The sequence below is a fragment of the Coturnix japonica genome, chromosome 3, assembly GCF_054131305.1.
Source record: "Coturnix japonica strain WE chromosome 3, WE-NBRP24, whole genome shotgun sequence".
NCBI classification, from domain to species: domain Eukaryota; kingdom Metazoa; phylum Chordata; class Aves; order Galliformes; family Phasianidae; genus Coturnix; species Coturnix japonica.
The window spans coordinates 63,207,254-63,228,008 of record NC_140665.1 but is presented as its reverse complement, the minus strand read 5'-3'; the positions used below and the strand labels follow the sequence as shown (position 1 = coordinate 63,228,008).

The following is a 20,755-nucleotide window of genomic DNA, read 5'->3' as shown; positions in this document are numbered from 1 at the left end:
AATTAATCACAGTAATAAGAAGAGTTTTGCAATAGTAGAAGCTCAGAGAAGTAGCCACTGTACTGCTTGCAAATATTACAGGCATTTGGAGAAAAAGGGAAAAGAAATCAGGGAAAACAGTACAAAAGGCAATTGACATAAAAAGAAAAAAGAGTAATCTAATACGCAAGTTAAAATATGGAAAGACAAAGAGAATTAAGAAAAACTCCACAGAGGCCATGAGATGGAATAAGTTTGTTAGTGTAGAAAGAAAAGGCTTCCTCAAATGACTCCAAGTACTGGCAACTATTCTCATATTTCACGATTAGTTTCAATCAAAATTAATTTACTGATAGCTTCCTTTATATGATGTTCTCATATTCAAAAAACAACATTTTTCCAACAGTAGAGTCTACCAAGCCTACCCTCACTTCAGTATCCTCGGATGACTGAATAGAACAATGCTGAAGGTCAAAAGCATAATGAGCATACATACATACCCACAAATTTAGTGCATGCACTACATACAGGCAAAGACCAGTCAGATGCTAAAATGAAGCAGACAAAAAAATCCATGATGCTTGCACCTTTTTCCTTTCAAAACCAAAATGCAAACTCAGTAAATTCTATGTAGTGGAAACAGAATTCAAGACATCCAACCAATTCATTTGGTGATTATTGTACTGTTAACTACAGCTCACAGTCTTCAGAAAGAATCCATGTCTCAAGATCCCCATACAGTAATGTATCAAAGCCTCAAAAAGATAAGAAAAGTCTCCGAAAAAGACAACGGAAGCTGGATTCAAACAAAGCTATTTTTCAACTTACCACAAATAACGTACATGCAAAGGTTCGCACACAAAAAAATGAAGAACCCTACTGAAACTTACAATAGAATTAGCAAGGTTTATAAAGGGCTTCGGGAAAATGAACTTCAGCTTTTTCAGGGGACTGGCCACGGAAGGCAAGCTCTGAAAAGCAAATGAGCTCTGGAAAGCTGGCAGGGGTACTTAAAAATACAAACATCTATGACCTGGCTTAACTATGGTAATTGTCAGAGCTTCCATGCAAAATGGGCAGTACACAGAGGTGAAATCAGGGATGAGCTACATGGGAATAATTTCAATATATAATCCAAGCACATAAGGATTGAGTAAAGGAAGCAAGTTAACTTAGAATTGAATACTTGCAACACTGAGGGCAACATGAAGAGCATCTGTTACTATGTTAGTTGGGAAAGGCTGAGCAAGAAAATGTGAGACTGTTGCTAAATGAAGCAAGTGCTTTAGTAACAGTAACTTAAAACAGAACGGTCCCACCTTATGTCAAGAAACCACTGTTTGAAACTCAGTGTCATCAGCTCTCAGTCTGAGGCATCAAAAACGGTCACGTGTAATATTAAATGAACAAAAAGCATGCTGGAATGTTACATGAGTCAAGATGCTATTTGAACAATTCTACATGTCTGCTACATAATAAACTGAAAACAAACTTCAGCTAATTTTGCTCGACTGCAGAGATGGCACAAATGAACAAACAAGAACACAAAATGTAATGACAAAAAGAGAAAATAAACATCAGATAGAAATTTAGGAAACAAGGTTTTTAAAACATACTAGTTGAAGCATTAAAACATATACAGACATGGTTTTGGACACAGAGACACAATCTTGATAGTATTTAAGTTATACAGGTTTTTTTTAAACTGTCTTTCCTGCACTACCTGCAAGACTATTCTTTATCCAAGCAATAATGCAGCATTTGCTTTTAGTGCACTGCTGCCTCCAGCTTAAACTAAAGAGGGTTGGATTGGCTTTATTCATTTCTGTTGAAGTCACCATCAGTAAGTACTGCATTTGTGTGCATCTGAAAGTATTCCGGATTTGAAGTCAATAGCAAATTGAAAGCAAAAACAACTGAGCCAGAAGAACACTGAACACCCATTTTCCCCACTCAACTTCACTGGGAATTTGGATTATATCCTAAATGATGTTGAGTAACAGAGTCATAGAGAGACCTCTTTGGCTCAGATTGCACTGGAATGAGGGGAAAGCTTTCCTTTTCTTCTTTTTAAGAAACTTGCCACAGATCTGTCAATGCTTTTTTCCTGCTGTGAGCACAAAAATATAACTTCAAGAAAATTAAAATAACCTCAGTACGAAAACCAGCATTTGAAATAAAGTAGTTAGAAAGCAAGCGTGTTAAAAGCAGTATAGTCTTTCTTTCCCTGCAGCCTGCCCTATTGTTATTGTTAAACTGCTGAAGGAAAGTAGCTGTAGTTGGACAATAGAACTGACTGGCTTCCTCAGATGATGCTCTACTTTTGTCACAATTGCATGGCAAAATACTACATCTCAAGCAGTAAAACCTATTTTTATAAACTGTCCAGCACATTTAGTTGTCGATACAGTCAACGATAAAAATCTTTCTATTTAGCAGTTTTATTACATGCTTCTTGTTCATTTTTCATGAAGTTAAATTGTTCTTTCAGTTAAAATAAATGTGGACAAAAAGCATCCATGGAACAAAGAAGGAATTTAGGTAACGCCTCACACACAAAAAAGGTACTTAAATTACACAGATTAGTCAAGATTAGATGTGCAACTCAGAAAGCTCTTATTTCTTCACATGGCAAGCAAAACATGAGTTCTCACATAGCTGAGCCAAATCTTCCCTCCAGCTGATTCATACTTATAAAATCATGATACACAGACACTTCGAGCCAACACACACCCTAATTCCCTAATAAAAATCCCTTCAATTTTTATTTTTAAACTTACACACATTTCATCACCTCCAGCTATTAAAAAGTAGGGAGTGGAGTTTCAAAGTTTCCACAAACAAATGCAACAATCTTTTCTAATTAGGTAGCAGAGAATTTATGGTGAGATTCCTACATTGCCAATTATTTTACATAATCATATTATTTTGGCAAGGGGAAAAGAAGTTCTGACATTCAAAAGGAATCTCCTACAGTACATGTACCCACGGATATACTTTGTTGTTTTTTTAAAGCACGGTGTTTTACCTACAGTCGCCTTGAAGTCAGGGACTGAAGTTACAAACATTATTCTACATGGCAATAAACACTGCAAGCTGCTGTGACATTGTAAGACAAGGAAAGGGTCAGTACAGTCAAAGTAAAGGACTTGTGTGGATTATGAAATTCCATGCAACTGTACTTGAAAAGTGTCAATGGCACTACAGGTTTTCAAAGTGATTTATTTATATCAGGAAGTTATTGTTCATCCCATACAGCTGATGCTATCCACATTCTTAACAGAAAGAAAGATGGGTCAAACGAGTTATTAGGCCAGTCTGAGCTATGGTCTCAAATTAAGTTCACATTTCACATTTAGCTCATTTGCCTAAGTGGCTTCCAGTTCAAGAGATGAGAGCAGTTTACAAGCGATGTGCAGTGCCTGACAGTGGCAGGAGCAAAGCAGCTTTCCTGGCTCAATCAGTAAGGAATGAACTGGACCTTCAAGCAGCCATAGACCATGGGATTAGTAGCACTGCTGAGAAACATGATAAATATGGAAAGAGCAAAAAGACAGAGAAAGCAAGTTTAGCTTGGCTCAGGTTCAGTGCTATGACACCAAAGACTCCAAAAGTTGGGAGGAGGATAAGCAGCACCAGACGAGCTGCTTATTGCAGAATGGCTTCAGTTGGAGGGGACCTTAAAGATCATCTATTTCCAGCCCACTGCAATTGGCAGGGCTGCCAGCCCCCAGCTCAGCTGCCCAGGGCCCCATCTAACCCAGCCTTGAGCACCGCCATAGATGGGGCACCCATAGCTTCTCTGGGCAGCTTCTGCCAGTGCCTCACCAACCTCTGAGTAAAAAATTTCTTCTAAACATCTAAACCAAATCTCCCCTCTTTCAGCCTAAAGCCATTGCTCCTTGTCCTATCACTTCCAAACTGGGCAAATGGCAGTCCCCCTCCTGCTTGTAAGCTCCTTTCAAAAACTGGAAAGGTTGCAATGAGGTTTCTCCTGAGCTTTCTCTTCTCCAAGATGAACAAGCCCAGCCCCCTTAACATTCTTCATAGGAGAGGTGCTCCAACCCTTTGACTTTGTGGCCCTTCTCAGGACCCACTGTAACAGCTCTGTATCCTTCCCGTACTGGGAGCCCCTGGCCTAGACACAGTACTCCAGATGAGGCCTTACACAGGTGGAAAAGAGAGAGAGAATCACCTCCCTCACCCTGTTGCATGTTGTGATGCAGCCCAGAATACTGCTGCCCTTCCAGGATGTAAGTGCACACTGCTGGTTCATGTCCAGTTTTTCATCCATCAGGACACCCCAAGTCAGGGAGCTGTTTTCCCAGTCTACACTCATATGTGGGATTGCCTTGACCTGAGTGCAACACCTTGCACCTGACCTTGTTAAACCTCATTAAGTTCTTATGTGCTTACTTTTTGAGTCTGTCCATATCCCTCAGAACGGTGTCCCTTCCTTCTTATTATGTCAGTAGCATCACTCAGCTTGGTGTCATGAATAAACTTGCATAAGGTACACTCAATCCCACTATACTTGTGAAGGTCACAGACAGCAGGGAGGCAATAGGAAAAAAATGTAAAAGCAAAGGGACAGAGCCCTTACTCAAGGGATCTGACAATGAGAAAAAGGTTAGAAAACTACCATTTAACCAATAAGGCTTTTAAAACCCTGCCCACCCACAGGAACTGAGAAGCCCAAAATATTTGTACCCTCTAGCACTTTGTAATATACATTGCATCAATAGGCAAAACGCCTGAAAAAAAATTGTGCATGCTGAATTGTTTGAATGAGCTTTCAGTACCTCATTTAACATTAGTCTGAATTATTTTAGCCTGTCCCCATAAATGCCAGTAGGAACACAAAGGCCAGCGAGTGCTCCCACCAGCATCCCACAGTGCGCTGGCACCACGTCAAGGTCTCCCAGAAGGAGCAGCCTCTGGCAGCTTCACCAGCAGCCAGCACACACAAGCACAGGATGTGGCAGCTGAAGTGATTATGCATCCCAGATCCCAAAATACACAGAGGGCAGAACTACAACCATTCAGACCACTCATAAGCAAGGCTAGGTATAAAGCGCTGCTGTTCTGTGACTCTGCTTTTCCCTATTAAACCATCTGTAACAGTCTAATTCTTTCCTGCACATTAAAAAAGAAAAAGGTACTGAGGTATGAAAAAGAAAGTGCTGATACAGAAAAGTCCAATGAAGCTTAGAATGAAGAAAAGATGGCTAGAGATGACAATTTATCCTTGGAAGAAATGAAATTCACAGTGTTGGCAGTGGAGAGAAAAGCCAGACAGACCCAGGAGCTGACAGGCAGCCTCCTTAAGTCAATGGTTTGAAGGAAAAGAAACCTTTACTAGTAGCCATCTCCCTACAAGCTACGCATTAGGAATAAATGTGATCTTACAGAAAGACACTCTTCAACTTTTCATTTTTGGGGTTAAGAACAATTTCAGAGCAAGACCATATAAACTGTGGTAAAAGTGACTTACAAATATTCATTGGTTTCCGGGACCTTTTACTGCTATACTTTATACACAGTGCTGTCTCAGAAAAACAACAAATAGAACACACTAAAAACACTGACTGTTTTTCAGAGAAAAATCAAACTTACTTTTGATTTCTCATTGAACTTTTTTGGAAACACATTCAGCCAGGGAACTGCTATAAATACTGGATGAAATACATACCTTGGTGGCAAACGGATAAGAAAAAAATATGGGGATAAGAGTTCAGACCTTACAGAAAATTCTCAAGAGATTTAAGACAGCTAATTTCAGTGACCACTCAGGAATAGTAGCTGTATCCAATAAATGGAGACTTCAGAACCTCTCTGTGAAACCTGTGCCAGTACTCAGTTAAAAAAAAAAAAAAGAAAAAGCTGTGGGTGGTTTTTTGTGTTCAGATGGAATTCCATGGATTTTAATTAGTGCCCATTGCCTTCTGTCTTGTCCAAAGGCACCACTAAGTCTGACTCTCATTTCTTTGAACTGTTCCTTCAGGGATTTATGCATACATAAGATTCCCCCTTCAACCCTTCTCTTCTCCAGACTCAACAGTACCAGCTTTCCCAGTCTTTCCTTATACAAAACATGTTCCAGCCCTTTAATCATCTTTATTGTCCATGTTGCTCCTGGTCTCTCTTGTACTGGAGAGCCTAGGACCAGAACCAGTCCTTCAAGTGCTGAATACAGAGGAAGGATCACCTTCCCCAGATTGTTGGCAATACTCTGCCTAGCACAGCCTAGGATGCTGTTAACCATCTTTGTCCTGAAGGTGCCTTGCTGGCTCATGGTCAGCTTGCTGTCCAGCAAAGCTTTCTTTGCATAGTTATTTTCCAGGCAGCCACCTCCCAGCATGTACTGGTGCCCAGAGTTATTTCACCTCTCTGTGGAACTCCGTATTTCTCTTTGTTAAGCTCCACAGGATTCCTCTCAAATCATTTTTCCACAACCTGCTGAGGATCCTCTGAACAGCAGCACAACTCTCTGACGTATCCACAACTCTTAACCTACAAACTTCTTGAGGGTACGCTCTGTCCCAGCCATCATTCAATAATGAAGATTTTCATGCAGCTTTATACTGTGCTCACACCCCTCAGAATGCAAAACTCCATCATCTCCTCCACATAAGCCAATATAATGGAATAAGCCAATAAAACAGAAGCCTCTCAAATTGTTCACCATCAGAATTTTTCTAATGATTTTCTGATTAGCCCATACTACCATTCAGCCTTTAGTTTCTGCAGTTCCTCATGTGAAATTCAACATAAATCTGAGTGAGTTAATCACTAACTCATTCATATTTTCCAACTTTACCTTTTTAAAATGTTCATGCTTGAAGCCCATCAACAACATGTGTCTCAAGAGCACACGAATAGTTGGCATTCAATTATCTTCAGAGTATACTATACTTACAGGGATGAAATTAGCACCTCTTTTGGATACAATTATTATCACACAAGAACCTCCTCTAGCATTGCAAGATTCCAATACAACAAAACTGGCTGCAATATGGATTCCTGCTTCAGGAGGGTCACAGAACGGTTTCAGTTGGAAGGGACCCCTAAGATCATGTAGTTCCAACCCCCCTGCTACAGGCAGGGATACCTCCCTCTACACCAGATTGCTCACAGCCCCACCCAGCCTGGCCTTGAATGCTTCCAGAGAGGGGGCATTCACAGCCACACTGTGCAACCTGTTCCAGCGTCTCAGTACCCTCACAGTAAAGAACTTATCCCTAATATCTAGTCTCAATCTACCCTCTTCCAGTTTAAAACCATTTCCCCCTGACCTGTCTCTACCTGACCTTATAAAAAAAAAACCCTCCCCTGCTTTTCTGTAGGCCCCATTCAGGCACTGGAAGGCCACTATAAGGTCCTCTCAGAGCCCTCTCTTCTCAAGGCTGAAGAGAAGATATCATCCTACAGATGAAAAAACAAAAACACATAACCATCACTCACCTCAGGAGACAGTAGTATCAAGTCTCTATCTCTATTCAGGAGCCATTCTGAGTATCTAGGCAATACTACATACAAACCAGTCTTGAATCACAACAACCAAATGCCTTTCAATTCAGCAATACATTCTTCAATCACACTGTCAGTGTCTTCAGGTTACAGAACTGCTAAACTATTCTCAGCAAAACACAGAATCAAGTATACCACTGTTTCTTCCATCTGCTGAGCTTACAAAAATATTATAGAGGAGAGAATGAGTGCTAAGTTGGGTTTTTTGTTCTTGATGTTTTGGGATTGTGTGTGTGTGTGTGTCTTTTGGGTTTGGTCTTTTTTGTTTGGTTGCTTTTTTTGTTGTTTTTTTTTTTTTTTTTTTAAGTTAAATGTCAAAAGAACTACCCATGACATTTTAAAACCACCTTTTTTCAGGCTACTATTCCTTTCTTAATCAGTAAACACTACACTTTTAAATACAGGATTAACTATTAATGCATTAGTTATAATTCTCCTCTTTGTAGAAAATACCTTTGATCCTCCCTGTTTGCTAGAAAAATAACCACTTCTTTTCCAACTATTTCACCTTTACCTTTTACGTATTTCTAATGTTTGACAACCCTGAAATTTCAATGAGGCAAGCAGTGATCCGCTACTTATCTCCAGTTGTAGAATTTTACGATGAAGTCTGGAGAAGAGTAATAAAAACATCCAATGAAGAACTAAAGGAGTAACTATTGAGAGGATCTAAGCAATTTATGCAACTCAAACCATTTAAAACAAATAATTAATGAAATGCTGATATATGGTCAGAGGACAAAGTAATTCGACACTGTTTCCTCACAATATTGTATCTGACAGAACCAGCTCCACACCACAATGCTACCATGACAAAAGTCTCATTTGGACTGTACTCCATATACTGATTCTTGTATTTTGTTTATTTTAAGTCATACTACTATGGAGACAACTGAAAAATACTTCACTGATGTCAAAGCATACTTAAGCAGGAATAGCAGCAAAAAGGCCATCACTGGGTAGATTTTATGTAAAGTAATCAACAGCAATGGAGCCACTCTCAAATCCCTAAGTGACCTTGACTTTACAGTGACAAGCTCTTCAAAAGGACAGTATTTTGTTCAGCTATGGCACTTGACACACAATTACTGCATGCACTGTACTAAACGCAATACTGCTCAGTTCATGAGTACCACATATTTCTAACGCTTCACAATGCAATGAACACCTGAATACTGTGTATCTGTGCAACACCACTAGCTTATACAAATCCACATTACAAATAAAAGAAAAGCCCTCAGCATACTGACAGCATTCAAAGAAGACAAGCATTTAATCAAGCAAATGCACTTATTTTGCAATGCAGGAAATTCCTGCACTGCAAAATTTCACTCATTATCCAGCACTTCTACAGTATTGCATATTTTCAGTCAGAACTTGCTCTTTAAATATCTTTGATCCTCACAGAAAAACACCTAATTCTCACCAACTTAGAAGGAGCTTATATAAATACATGTACATATGACCACTACTGTGCCTGTTGGTTTTTTTCCTTTTAAGATACACACAATAAAGCTACAAGTAAAGCTGTTCTTATTTTGCCATGAAATTTCTCTGTACTTAGCAAAGCAAATAAGGAATGAGGAAAACAAGCTGTTATCAGGTACCCAACCATTAGCCTGAAATAAAATACACTGTTAGCAAGCTGACTTGTAATGACAGTTGTAATCTTTTGAAACCATTTTCTTACAAGTCGTTTTAAAAACCACCCAGTTTTGAAACAAACCTTGATTAAAAGGGTCACATTTATTTCCTTCTCAACACAAAAACATGCAAGACAAAATACCAGAGAAGGCCATTACCATTAACCTAGCCAGAATGTCTCTTTCCGCACACCAGAAAAAAATGTGTTATTTACATTTTATGAGAAGTTCATGTTTGATTAACTTTCATGCTTGCATACTTCAAGGAAAACATTTACATAATTTTACTGTAGAGAAAAATAAAATATCTATTGAATAAGAATGTCAGGAAAAAGAGTTTTGCACTTACTGCAATCTCTCTACAGGCCGACATGGATATCCCTGTACCTTCAATTTGCTTCAGTGCATATTCCTTTTCATCTTTTCTGTACAAAACAAAAGAGAGAAAATCTTTTTAGCTCTGATTTATGTTATATCAATTAGTACAACGATTTATTTTGATTTGGTCTAGATCAAGGAGCCAAAAGTCTATTTTTTTAATGCACAAATTACAATTAGATATTCAAGGCTTAAAGGCTTCCCTTAAATACAGACTTCAAATATTACAAACAAAACCTCCTTTATAAATAAACATTGCTAACCCATCTCCATCTCTCTCTAAATGATAACAATAACTGCAAATAGATCTACAGACAGTTTTGGAGACCTTTCCTACAATTATCAGATAGTGGCTATCACATAGAAGCAACAGTCACATCCCACACCTGGAAAACTCCCCTGGATGTTTCTAGAAACTATAAGAATCCTACTTGATTTAATAAGTCACTGTCGATCAAGTTTTAAATTAAAACATAATAGCATGTCAAAAGTGAATTGTGGATTTCACCAGGCAAGTCTGTTTGCCAGACCCAAGTACAGGATTCCTGCTGAGTGCCTGCTACCACATACCCCTACACATGACATGAAACTGCGCTCTGAAGTGCAAAGTTGAAGAACATGAAATAACCAGTTTGTGACAAGTTGCAGGAAAGCAAACAGAACAAGCAAACGAGTAGTATCTAGGTCACTCTGAAAGTAATGCCTTCCATTTATTTCCACGGAAACTACAACAAAGAGAGCACAGTAACACTATATAATAGAGCAAATTCTCAGCTACAAAACACTACTTTTCAACACAGTCACCACCTTTAGTTATGCATTCCTGACAGCGATGAACAAAAGCCTGCATGCTGAGCTAGTAGCAGTCTATACCAGCAGAGGTGATCCACTGTCACTGTCACCACTGCCAAAACTCAGCACCCAGCACCTCACATCCACTGTTTGGACTCCATCAATGTTCAACAAGTGTTAACAAATGTCAGTGGAAGCAATTTGTTCCACTTGGAGGAACACAATAATACACCTCTTCTTCATATGCACTTCCATGTCAGACCGTCCCTCTGCTGCCATCAGTCACACAGCAACAACACATAATGGAATACTGGCAGGAAGGTTCAACCACTACTGCCATACCACCAACATCCACCTCTAACATCATGGGCCAACACAATGAAATAGGAGTCACTGCTTTCAGAGCAGCTCTCATGATACAGTGTTATCTCCTTAACGCTCATGGAAAGGTTTGGTAGGATTCAGCTGTAGTAAGTGGGTGTTGATAAGCACCATTACCCATGGTGCTCATGAACTTAACATTGGCTCACCACTTACAATTTCTGGACAATTCAGTAACTCACGATCTCCCAAATTCCCTACAGCAAGTTTCCCTTCTTTCCAGTCCCACATCATTTCATTTTACTACCCAGAAAAACTAAATAGCTCTCAGCCTAGGGGGTAAAAATTTAAACAAATGTTGTTGCTTGTTCCAGAAGCACTTCAATCTGTGCTATTTTAAGAAGAAACAACTTTTAACAAAAGAAAAGAAAAACCTAATGATGGGAGTTAGCCCTCAAAACTTCCTGACTGTACTCCAGGTTGCTGAGTGCAAGGCTCCTCGATGCCTACAGCCAACAATCCAGAACCTCTTGTTATGATAATCCATAGTGGTATCAGGCTGTAACCTTGTCCTTCAGCTCATGCTTTCTTCACTGGCCAATAAAGATAACATTCCTTACATTTTAGCTTGTACAGTGCAAAAGGAGAACACTGTCCTGTCCCCACAACATTTTACTCAGTTGACTTTGTTTCCTTTTACAGTATTCAATGCAGGAGATGAATTTATGATTATTTCATCCTCTGGTAACACTTTCAGTTTTCCTATTCCATAGGCTTTGAAAAAAACAACATCACCCAGTTCACTTTAGAAGCGTACAGTTCAGATGATTTAGAGTAATAAAAACATTTCAAGGGCATCACACTGCCTTATCTACTGCAATTATAGCTCAGAATAGTCCCATCAGATGAGAAACTTCTACATACAAAGGCAATGGAAGACTAGAAACAGCTTGATCAAGATCATGCAGAAAAAAAACAACATAAATAAGGACCTGAACATTGCACATGATTCAAGCTATTGTTTTATCCATATTAGATCAGATCCTTAAACTTTTAGCAATGGACCCTCTTGAATTCACATTTAATTTAACATACATACCAAATTCATTATTCATTACCCACATAAAAGAACTGGTTTGGAAGTCTATAGTCACACTGAAACTGCAGTTGTGACTACTACATCAGTTAATACAAATATTAACATACATACATACAATGATTTTTGTAAATAAGTGCAGGGCACTGTAAATAATAATTTAAAAAAATAATTATACAGCATCTTGACATTGATTAAAAAAAAAAAAAAAACTAACAGAAAATAATTCACTTCCATAAGCAACATTCACAGAATAATCATGATTTTGTAGGGCAAAGCCTGGGAAAACTACCCAGCTCAGTGTCCTTAGAGCAGAGCACTACAGTTACACTCTGATCACACTGTTTAATTGTTGCCACACAGCATAAAGTTCAGCAGTCAGCCAGGGATCAACCTCAGTTACAAACTTTTTCCCCTCCACCAAGCAAAGGTAAATCTGTGACACTGAAGTGCACCTAGAAATTAACTGAAAAACCCTCCATGGTATTTAGATCACTAAGTGTTGCAGGAACAAAGCCACTACACGGATCACATTTGGCACTGGCTAACAGGCACAAGCTGCTCGCAGCTAGAGTGCATGTGGCCACAGCCTCTTAAGAAGGTATTAGTAGCAGTAAAAGTTGAAAGGTCTAGAATTAACTGGAAAAGGTGTCCTAATCCTTCCAGAAAGGAAGAGTTCTTACACTTCAGTGTTTCCCATGCAGTGGAAGTACCCATCAGTCTAAAAACAGTATGAGACAAATAAATAAATAATCAGCACACATTGTCACTGTGGTACACATTCTCGGTAATGCCCGTGGGTTTGCTATGCAGTTGACCTGCCGGCTGATCCATCCCTGGGAGCATGGTAGAAGGCTTCACTGTGCTGCAAGTGGAGCAACACACATGTGTAGGGCACAGGAAACAACACAGTAGACACACACATCCCCTCATGTGCTCTAATTCATGGGACAGGGTGGAAAGCACTGGTGAGGCCGCATCTCAAGTACTATGTTCATTTCTGGGCTCCTCACTGCAAGAAAGACATCGAGGCCCTGGAATGTGTTCAAACGTGGGCAACAAAGCTGGTGAGGGGTCTGTGGCACAGGCCTTATGAGGGGAGGCTGAAGGAGCTGAGAATGTTCAGCCTGGAAAAGATGAGGCTCAGGGGAGACCTTATTGCTTTCTGAAGGGAGAGGTTGTAGTGAGCTGGGGGTCAGCCTCTTCTCTTGTGTCATTAGTGATAGGACCAGAGGGAATGGCTTCAAGCTGCAGCAGGGGAGATTCAGGCTGGACATTAGGAAATATTGCTTCTCAGAAAGGGTGGTCAGGCACTGGAATGGGCTGCCCAGGGAAGTGGTGGAGTCACCGACCATGGGAGTGTTCAAGGAACGTTTGGATGTTGTGTTGAGGGACATGGTTTAGTGGGAACTATTGGTAATAGGTGAATGGTTGGACTGGACGATCTTTTAGGTCTTTTCCAACCTTGGTGATTCTGTGATTCTTTAAGCCAGCCTCCTTAGCAGGCTGTGACTAGACAAGCCCAGTGTTATTTCAGTCCTGACACCCAGCTTGCAGACTCAGCTACCACACTCATTCCTCTCCTGGCATTACCCGCACTGCCTGGGAAGATAGCATGCTTCATCACCTACAGGATATACTCTCTGACACCACATGGTATCATTCTGAGCGTGGTGACAAACAAGTTTCTATCTTGAATAGAGGCTGTAGGAAGCTTCATACTTCAGAATGTTCCAGCAAGTTTAGCAGTCTTTCATGAAGCACTGTAATGCCAGAAATCACACAGAAGCGAGAGACAAACAAAAAAACAAACAAAAAGAAAACCCACAAGACATAGTGCATACATTTTCCCAGGCTCCTATAATGAAAATACAGCAGCAATTACAAACATGTGTTCAAAGGTGACAGACAAAATAGGATGAAGTGTTTTAGAAAAATGTATATTAACAGCAGGCATGAGTGAAGTGTAAAATGATACACAGAGTTAACTGAAGTAGAGGCCAAAGCCTGTTACAATTACACTCTTCTGCCCTCTAGAATTAAAGAAACAATTTCTACCTCTAGAATAAAGATGGTACCTTATATCAGGTTATATTCATGAGTATTTTTTAAACAAAACTCCATATTTCTAGCATGATGCTTTAGAACTACACTGATCAAATAGAGCCTCTTGGTTTTCACTAGCAGACCTGAACAAACCTTTTGCGTGCAGCTGCTGCAATACCAGATCAGAAGTCTCAAACTTGAGAAGTGAGAAACAAAGTTTGCATATCTTCTGCAGCCACATACCTACATAAAACTGGGAGCAGCAGAGGGAGGAGGCAACAAACCTACACCACACAACAGTTTTTACCATGCAATATAAAAACAATTAGAGTGAAAACAGAATCTCCAAACTTGATTCAAACTTAAGGAAAACACCCTTCAGAACAGAACACGTGCCACACATTGCACTACATCTCTGGATCTTCTGACTCACCACGACTTCATGACATCAATTTTCAACAAGGGGCCTGAATGCTACACAGTTTATCAGCACCACAACCTGATGATGATCACTGAAGTCTGTTAGGTCTCCCTCCAGACATCCCAGATGATTTCAGCAACCTCTGCATATGCATGCAGTCACACCAGAAGGCAGCACTTCTCTTCACTCTGCTACTTCCAAGGCCTGGAGTGCAAACACGAAGCCTTTCCATAATCTATGAACATACCAGAAGAGGCAGGGAAAGCAACGTAATTTTAGAGATTACCCTTCTCAAAACCTAGCAATACCAAGCTCCTTAACACTGGCATAGCTTCATTGTTTTTTATATGCACTTGTCAACATCAGGTACTCCCATAACTGCATGCCCAAAGGAAGGGTAACTCAGTACTCGTAACGTGTGATTTGTTTAATCAAGTATTTTTGTGTTGTTTTTGTTGTTGTTGTTTTTAATTAGAAAGCCTTCCACCACAAGATATAGAAGAACTTTATAATTTTGTCCATTGAAATCAGCATTCTAAAATCAAGTCCAATACAAATGCTGTAAAAGTTTGAGTTGCACAAGATGTTAGAACATAGAGCAACTGCTCACAACAGTCAGCCTTTAAAAAAAGTCTGCCTTTCATTACATAGGTTGCAAGAAACACACAGGAGAACAATTACACTAAGCTTAGCCTGCTGGAAAATCTGACACATCCCAGCCATGTAAAAGGGATCGTGTTAAAAGTACCACTGGCATCAGGCTATGAATAGACACCGGGTGTTATCACACTATCCTATTAGAAGCTGACCTATACCCTACTTTCATTCCATTATCCGTGGAATATCTCCAGGTATACCTTTAAAAAACACTTGATGCGGCTGCTCTTCTGCTTCTTACTCCTTTGGAAACTAGTCCATGAACTCAGAGGAGGTGTGTATGTTAAAGAAGAGGAGGGAACCTAAAGCACTGCTAGGACAATGGCCTTTAAACACCACTTCCTCATATTACTGTGTCCTTCCACAGAATCTCAAAGATGCTAAATATGTATGAAAAAATACACTATTGTCACACCACCTATGGCAGATGCATGGAATGAGGCAACAGTTGATCAATAAAGGACAAAACAGCAATGTGAGCACTAATCACACTTCATGTCATTAATAATAATAATAATAAAATCATTTTCCCCACTATAATTGGATCAAACAGAGCAGGGAGTAGATTTGTTAACAGCAACACGACAACTGAAACTATTCCGAAATCACTGGATCTGACCTAACCAAATTCTTTTCGTCTTTCCTGCAGTTCCTAAGTCATAAAACTAAAAGCACAGAAACTGACTAACTGCAAACAGAGATTATTTCGCAGTCACAGCCAGTGACAGATGTTTAAGATCTCTGTAACAACAGAAAACTGGAAATCACATCAGTCATAGCTTAAACTTTATGTTTTAATAACAGAACATCTTAAGAGGAAATGTTAAGAAAAGCACAACTTCATTTGTGCCCCACCACACCGTAGCCATTGCAGAAGATGCACAGGGCTGGTGTAACTGCTAAAATTAGGCTGCCTCCAAAATATCTTGAGCAAGTGATAACTGTGAATTTCCAACGAGTGGGTTCATTTTATAGCAGATTGGCATAAGCAGACCTGACAGCCTGTTTATAAATTTAAAAGCTGAAGTGTTCACGTTAATCTTTGAAAGCTGTAAAATTATTCTGCTGCTCTAGGTAATTTCTGCCAGTATTTGCTGTATTAAAGATGGGGATGGAGCTGTACCTGATCTTATTTCTTTCTAGACAGGCTTGATTACAGATAATGAACAGCTTTAGGAAATACCTCCCTTCTGGAAGGGCTGCTGCATCTGAGAAGCAGCAAGGAGAGAGAAAAAAAAAAAAGACCTTCAGAAAGAAAGAAGAAACAAGCTTTTACTTATCAGTGAATTATGTGCCAAGGCCACAGATCTACAGGCCTTTAAACTTTGCCAAAAGCGAGTCTGCCTTTTGTTTCATAAAATCACTTACAAGAAGAATGTTTGTGACTAACCGCAACCTTCGATTATATTAGCCATCTGTTTTTCAGTAATTTTAAAAGTCCTAAATCCATAGTGCAAAAACATACTGTAAATACACAGCCCAGCACACCAGGTTTCTTTCTTCAGTGCAAATCTAGCTAAATACTACAACTTCTACAGACAGGAAAACACTCTTAAAACACCAGACACTGAGAAGCCTGTAGTTATTTTGCAAGAACCTCAGCCTGATGCACTGCAGAACTTCTGTTCTTCAGACTTTCCAACTCACCAAAGAACATGTGAAATCTTCAACAATCTTTACCAAAACTACACAAAATCTTAGTAACAATGTTAACAATCAAGACCTTGTTAATAATGCAAAATATATTCAAAAGCTACAGTCCAAATCAGCAGAAAGAAGCACGATTCCATACAAATGGAGCATCGCTATTTTTTTCCCCTTATTTCAATGTCAGAGGATCAAGATTCCATACCCCTACAGATGTATGCCAGCTGCTAAGAGTGCCTCGCTACTTCCCAACAATTAAGACAATCTTTGGCCAGTAATCCCCATCTGTTCCCAGGGAGCTCACATCAGGCTTGATTTCCTTGGAGCTTGAAGTCCATGCATCACACAGTGAGAACAGGCTTCTCTTGCTCTTTCAGTAGGTTGCAAGCAAAGGCTGGACAAAACTTTACACCAACATTTTCTCCTCACCTCTGAATTCATGCTCAAGGTAGAATAAATGGCATTTCACTTGCAATGGTCTTTTGGCTGACATGAACTGAAGGTCAAATTAAATTTGGTAATTTGTCTACCTCTGTTTCTCATTTGAAGCATGACAGAACTGGGCAAAGAAACAACTGGTTATCCTCTGGTTTTAATAAAAGGAACAAACACAAAGCTGACTTTGAAGTCTACAGTGTCCTTGGGAACATGGTAACAGCTCATATAGGAACTCTGTTTCAGGAACAGAAGCATTCAAAAGACAGACTGAAACCCACTGCTACAGTAATTGCACTGAACTAAACCACAAGTACAGCACTTCTCACTGAGCAAGACACTAAAATCTTACCATCAATCCACAGGAATTCATGGAAATTTTAATGCTGGTGATAGCCTTCTTTAAACACCTTTATATTTGCAGAACTCATGAACCACACGTTAAGAAGCCCCTCTCCTAAAAGGATCTACCTGGGAGTCAAACAGCCCATCTCACACTGCTGGCATTTCATGCATGAGCAGCCTTTATGCCATCAGATCTCTTCAAGCACAAGTCTCCATGACATTGCAAAAGCCATGGGAGAGTTGATCAAGGGCACTCACAGTCAGAGCAGTCAGTCCCACGTTACCTGCTTGGATGCTGCAGGCACTCCAGTTCAGGCAGGGAAAGGAGGGACACAACAGGCAGGAAACCTTATCTGGCAACACAGATTTACCTTTTCTGCAATTAACGCATGAGGAGACCAGATATATTGCCTCACAGTAACAGCAGTGTCCTACTTCACCTCTGGATGTCGTTTCCCCCCCAGAAGATTTAGCTTCTGCCTCCCAATCAATTGCCTATTATGTTTATTGTCCCTTGACCATAAAAAAGAAATCAGTTGCATCTTCTACTTGTGGGGAATGGTAATCAACAAAATAACCTTATTGCACATAAGGTCCAGTTTCTGAGAACCTATGTTTAAGAGCATATTAAGGCTATCCACAATTCATATTTGCATCAGAGTCCTTACCCAGAAGTTTGCAAACCAGCACACAGAGGCAGCTGTAGCTGAGGCTCTGCCTATTGGAATGCCTGACTTCTTGTGTGGTTTCATCTACACAATGAACGACCCTAAAGCTGTCCAAAATCATAAATCTTGTGGAAAACAGATGACAACTGAGGGTGAAACGAGAAGTTACGCAGAAGCCTCAACCAAAAATTTACTAAAAACTGCTAATCCCAAAAAACACAGAAGCAAACATAATGTTCTTCATAACATCAACTGTTCCAGCAATCTCTGCTCCTTCAGTCTTTCTCACAGTAAGTAAAGCCAATTGTTTTTCAGTTGTAAAAAAAACACCCACTAAAATTGCAAAATTCACTTAACTTTCACAGCATTCCTTTAAGCCAATCTTATCAGATACACTCATATTTCATGTCGTATCTCAAAGTACGCAGCTTAAGCAAAGACGTGTGCTCTCACAGAAAAGACTAAAACCATGAATGAGAAATTCAGATACAGAAGTATCCACTGATTTACAGACTACCACAGGATTGTGTTAATAACAACCAATTTGGTTCTGAAATGTTTCTGTATTATTCCTTCCCAAATCTACTGAGATAACTGAACTCGCAAGAGTCATCATTTCTACTGTCATCCCAGTTAGCATTTCTACCTGTCAGTCATCTAGCTGACAGTCAAATGAGCCATATAAACAAAGTCCCCAGAGCAGGGAGGTGTTTTCTAAAGCTAAATTATTTAGATACATTCACTCATAAGTCAAGTCAAAACAGTAAAGGTTTGGCTTTGCTACACAGAAATTGTTCCTCATTTCCTAAGTGACACACACACTGAGCTAGACAATTTGATCCAAATGCAGCAGCCCTAGACAAGCTTCAGCACTCCTTCAGGCAAACATGCTGGTACTGAAAGGAATTAATCTTTTTAAGTTCTCATACTTTGCAAAAGAAACTGGAAAAGTTCAGCCTGTGTCAGTTCTTCAACACCAGCAAACAAGCTCAAAAAACAACACATCTTTGGCTTCCAAACATAAGAGCTGAAAATCACTTCCAAAGATCCTTTCTTACATTATATACACGGTCTGCATTAACTCCTCAACTATACTTTAAGCAGCAGCAAGTGTATGTAATTACAGTCCTACTGTGCAGTGTAGAATTCATCAGCTTAAGAATAAAAATGGACAAAGACTCGTCAGATGGACAAAGACTCGTCAGATGGCATCTGTAAAAGTTACCTGTTCGATTAAGGCCACTGAAAAAAAAAATCCTTTCCAGGGGTATTTTCAGAAGACAGGAAAATTTAATGACGCTGCTGATCATGTCACTAAGTGATATTTGCTTAACTAGTCCACAGAAATAGTGGTCACAGAGGTAACCAAGCCTGCAGCATTCTAAATCACGGTGATTTCTCAGTTCGTTTTCTTTTTTAAAACCATGCATAATGTGATACGCCTTAAAGTAACATCATAAAGAAACATTTCTATCACAATACAAGGGATTACACTGGATGACCCAGAAATACACTGACATGTTAGATTTCTGTCCAGTTCAGAAGAGAAACATTCAGCTTCTAACCCAGCTCCTCTCCTACTTTGCACTGTACCTTCTTACCAAGTGGGGGACAGAAAGGAACCCATTTCTTATTCTACTGTAGTTTCCTTTTCTTGCAGAGTTATTAGGAAACTCTTAACTCCTCATTCTATAACAGGAAGCTTCTTATCCTCTCTGTCTCTTTTTTCTTTAAAAAAAAAAAAAAAAAAGCCACTAAATCTTAAGAAGTTTTCTTTCATAGGTTATTATGGACTATCTTCTGCATGAGTATTCCTCTGCTATCTTAGCAATAGCTTTCATGTGTTTCTCAAACACAACCTCTCCTGCTTCTCATCACCCACACTCATCTCATTTTTAACTCAATCTCCTGCCACTGCCCCAAAGCCTCCTGCCCTCACCCCAGCACAAAATGAAACACCAGCAGATTGCTGCCTGCATTCTGACAGGCCCAGGCCGCACTGCTCATCTCTGCGCTCAGAGAGCAACAAGAGAAAGGACAAAATCACTACAGGAGAGACCATATGTGAGAGCCTGTGGGAAGCACTGAGAATTACTCATCACCACTCACACGGTCCTTTTGGGCAGGAAGCAGAGCCACGGTGTAGCTGCGCTATCAGCTCTCAGCACAATTATGAAATACTAATAAGCTCTTCCTAGCTCAGGGTTTTTCATGAGAAAGCACTGCAGACAACTAGTCAGACGGGTTCCTCTTAATTCTCCTGCTTCTTCTCACACATATTAACAACACTCACTGCTAGGAAATGTTCTCAGGATTTGCACATAACTCCGTGTTTAGGTTTACCTGGCTGTGCAGAGATCATATAGTGAGGCACCAACACCTCAGTTCCAGACAATGTCAAATAGTGAATATGAAGTCTGAATAATAACTTATCACAGACTCTCAAATACCTTACAAGCACATACTTGCATTGGTACACAACGTTGTAGGTACACATTCAAGACTGTATATTCCTCACCACATCAAGAAGCTGTCACTCAACAGCAAGGGCAGCTGCAGCATCCAAGCACAGATTGCCCTGTGACTGCAACCCCAGCACTGCTTGTTTGTAGCATTTAGTCAACTCTAGTGTGAGTTTCACTTCCTGACACGCTCATGCTCTATTAGTTCAGTATTTAAGTTCTGAAGAATAACAATACGGGAAAAGCTCACACAAATTACTGTAATTCCAATACTGATTTAGAAGATTACACAGACTGCTTCTGCCTGTTCTAAGCTGCAGGTTTTCCATTACCAA

General features: G+C 39.8%; 1 protein-coding gene across 3 annotated transcripts in view; it reads right to left on the bottom strand.

Annotated features, from left to right (window-relative positions):
* CDK19 (cyclin dependent kinase 19) overlaps nt 1-20,755 on the bottom strand; it is a 103,272-nt gene that overhangs the window by 78,292 nt on the left and 4,225 nt on the right. For all 3 annotated transcript variants that reach the window (XR_014944126.1, XM_015858727.3, XM_085541832.1), the window contains exon 2: nt 9,502-9,577. Coding sequence is in view for 2 of the 3 variants with exons in the window: in XM_015858727.3 (XP_015714213.1) it covers nt 9,502-9,577 (76 nt within the window). In the remaining variant the exon portion in view is untranslated. The remainder of the gene's footprint in view (nt 1-9,501; nt 9,578-20,755) is intronic.